The sequence below is a fragment of the Rhizophagus irregularis genome, chromosome 12 (assembly GCF_026210795.1).
Source record: "Rhizophagus irregularis chromosome 12, complete sequence".
Taxonomy (NCBI): domain Eukaryota; kingdom Fungi; phylum Glomeromycota; class Glomeromycetes; order Glomerales; family Glomeraceae; genus Rhizophagus; species Rhizophagus irregularis.
This window is the reverse complement of record NC_089440.1, coordinates 3,650,872-3,652,857: the sequence shown is the minus strand read 5'-3', so window position 1 is coordinate 3,652,857 and position 1,986 is coordinate 3,650,872. Positions and strand designations below refer to the sequence as shown.

Below are 1,986 nucleotides of genomic sequence, written 5' to 3'. Positions count from 1 at the left end.
TATGATTAATTTAGGTTGTACTATATTACCAATATAATCAAATCAATTTGTTAGAAACACTAGTTGTATTTTATAGTTATTCAATTTAGTTTTTTTTTTTTTTTTTTTTAATACTTTATTATAGATGCGATCATGTCCCATTATAATCACGCTTACTTACATATATAAACTTACAAAATATAAGATAAACAAATACATATAAGAATTAAGCATTATGAAACAAGACTACTTTTCATAAAGAACAAGTCGACCTGTCACCTAAACGATCACATCATTGTTAAAAACCATGACGCGACCTCAAATTCAAAGGTGACTGTCATGATCTACCTAAAAATTTGCCCAATGACCGCCTCGATGGAACGCCAAATCATTCCATTTATTCCAATTACTTTCTAACATCTTACAGCCAACATCTTTAACATCCACTTCAGTGCGTTTACTATGTGACTTAGCTTTTTTATCTTTACCGCTAATACCGCACCGCTTTTCTTCCTTTACTACACGTTATAAATAACGTGCATATATGATTCTTTCTTTATTAAAAAAGCTGTATGTACATACTATCTGACATAACGATTCATTTAAATAAACGAAAACAATTTTTCTAAATAATTTGTTAAAACTACTGGGAAAGTCTATATATTTTTCTTTCTAACCAAATAGCCTTATATAAATATTATCAGATAAGGAATGATCTAAATCCTAAAATAATTATTCATTTTTTCCCTTTTGATAATTTGTTTCTTAATAATTAGCCATCCTACAAAAGAAAATAGAAAAACAAAACAAGAATAACTAATTATATACTTATCTTCCCTTAATATAACATACCTTGCTCTAATTTATGAGCTTTAATTGCACACTGATTAACCACGTAGTCATGAGTAATACCACGTCCACGCCTCCCTCTTCTAATCCCATTACAATATGTCGTTAAAAGACGTTTATCTCTAATACTATTCAAACCCTGATGAAATTCTGCCCTTGTAATAGGTTCTCGTCTATTCAGTATTTGCGCGAGCGACATTATCCTGTCCACTAATTTCCATTTCCCGCGTCCGTAATAATATTGTCTATCGTAAAGACTTTCGACCAGCACTACTCGACCTGTTCTGCTAACTTACTATCTTTTCGTTCAAAAGAAGCATCTTTTTTCTTTCTTAATTCAAAAAAATGTTCTTCGTTAAAAGAATGATTTATAAAAATATCATCTATTAACATTTTGTATCCAACTTCACTTGTAACTTGATCTACCAGAAACTCCATTTCTTTTTCTGATATGTATTGTTTCTTAAGAATATCACTTCTACGTATCAACTTATGTTTGAAAATAAGGACTTTTGATCCAATTCCATGATTTGTAACCTGCCATTTATTCTTATTATTCTTAAGGCTGTTTTTAAACCTCTTTTTATACTTCTCTTGTTCTTTCGACGTCTTAAATTGCTTGTTTATCTGTAAATTTGAATATGTAACTGCATATTTACGTGCTTCACCATCCATTGAAACTTTTTTTATATAAGACATGCCTACGCGTTTACTTATTACTTGTTTAACTTTACTAAAATCTTTAAACACATTTTGTGGTAGAGGTGTAGGAGTTACTATCACCTTCGAATAGAGCTCCGAACGGGTCAGGTAGGGTCAGGTAATTGACTTAACCTGACCTGTCTCATTTTTTTCAGATTGGGTTAAGTATCAACCCGAATATAAAAATAACTTGACCTGACCCGATCCAACCTGATCTGATTTTTATTAAAAAATTTTTTTTTTTTGACCTGCTGTTATTATATTTTATGTTGTATTTTATTACTAAATAAAAAAACCATAGAAATCATTTATGATATATAAAATAATATCAATAATAATGCTAATTAGTTAAATTTTATATAACTGGAAAAATTTTATTATTAATAACTATAAATTTTAATTAATTCTACAATGATTTAATCCTATAAACAAAGAAAAGGAAACGTTCCTTAAAAA

General features: G+C 29.0%; 1 protein-coding gene across 1 annotated transcript; it reads right to left on the bottom strand.

Moving 5' to 3' along the window:
* Positions 1-327: 327 nt before the first annotated feature.
* On the bottom strand, positions 328-1,503 carry OCT59_004317 (uncharacterized protein; the record flags this gene model as incomplete). The annotated part of the gene is made up of 3 exons (XM_066148196.1): positions 328-497; positions 832-1,038; positions 1,125-1,503. 3 exons carry the CDS (start codon positions 1,501-1,503, stop codon positions 328-330), a joined length of 756 nt encoding a protein of 251 aa, XP_065996818.1.
* Between the last annotated feature and the right edge of the window lie 483 nt (positions 1,504-1,986).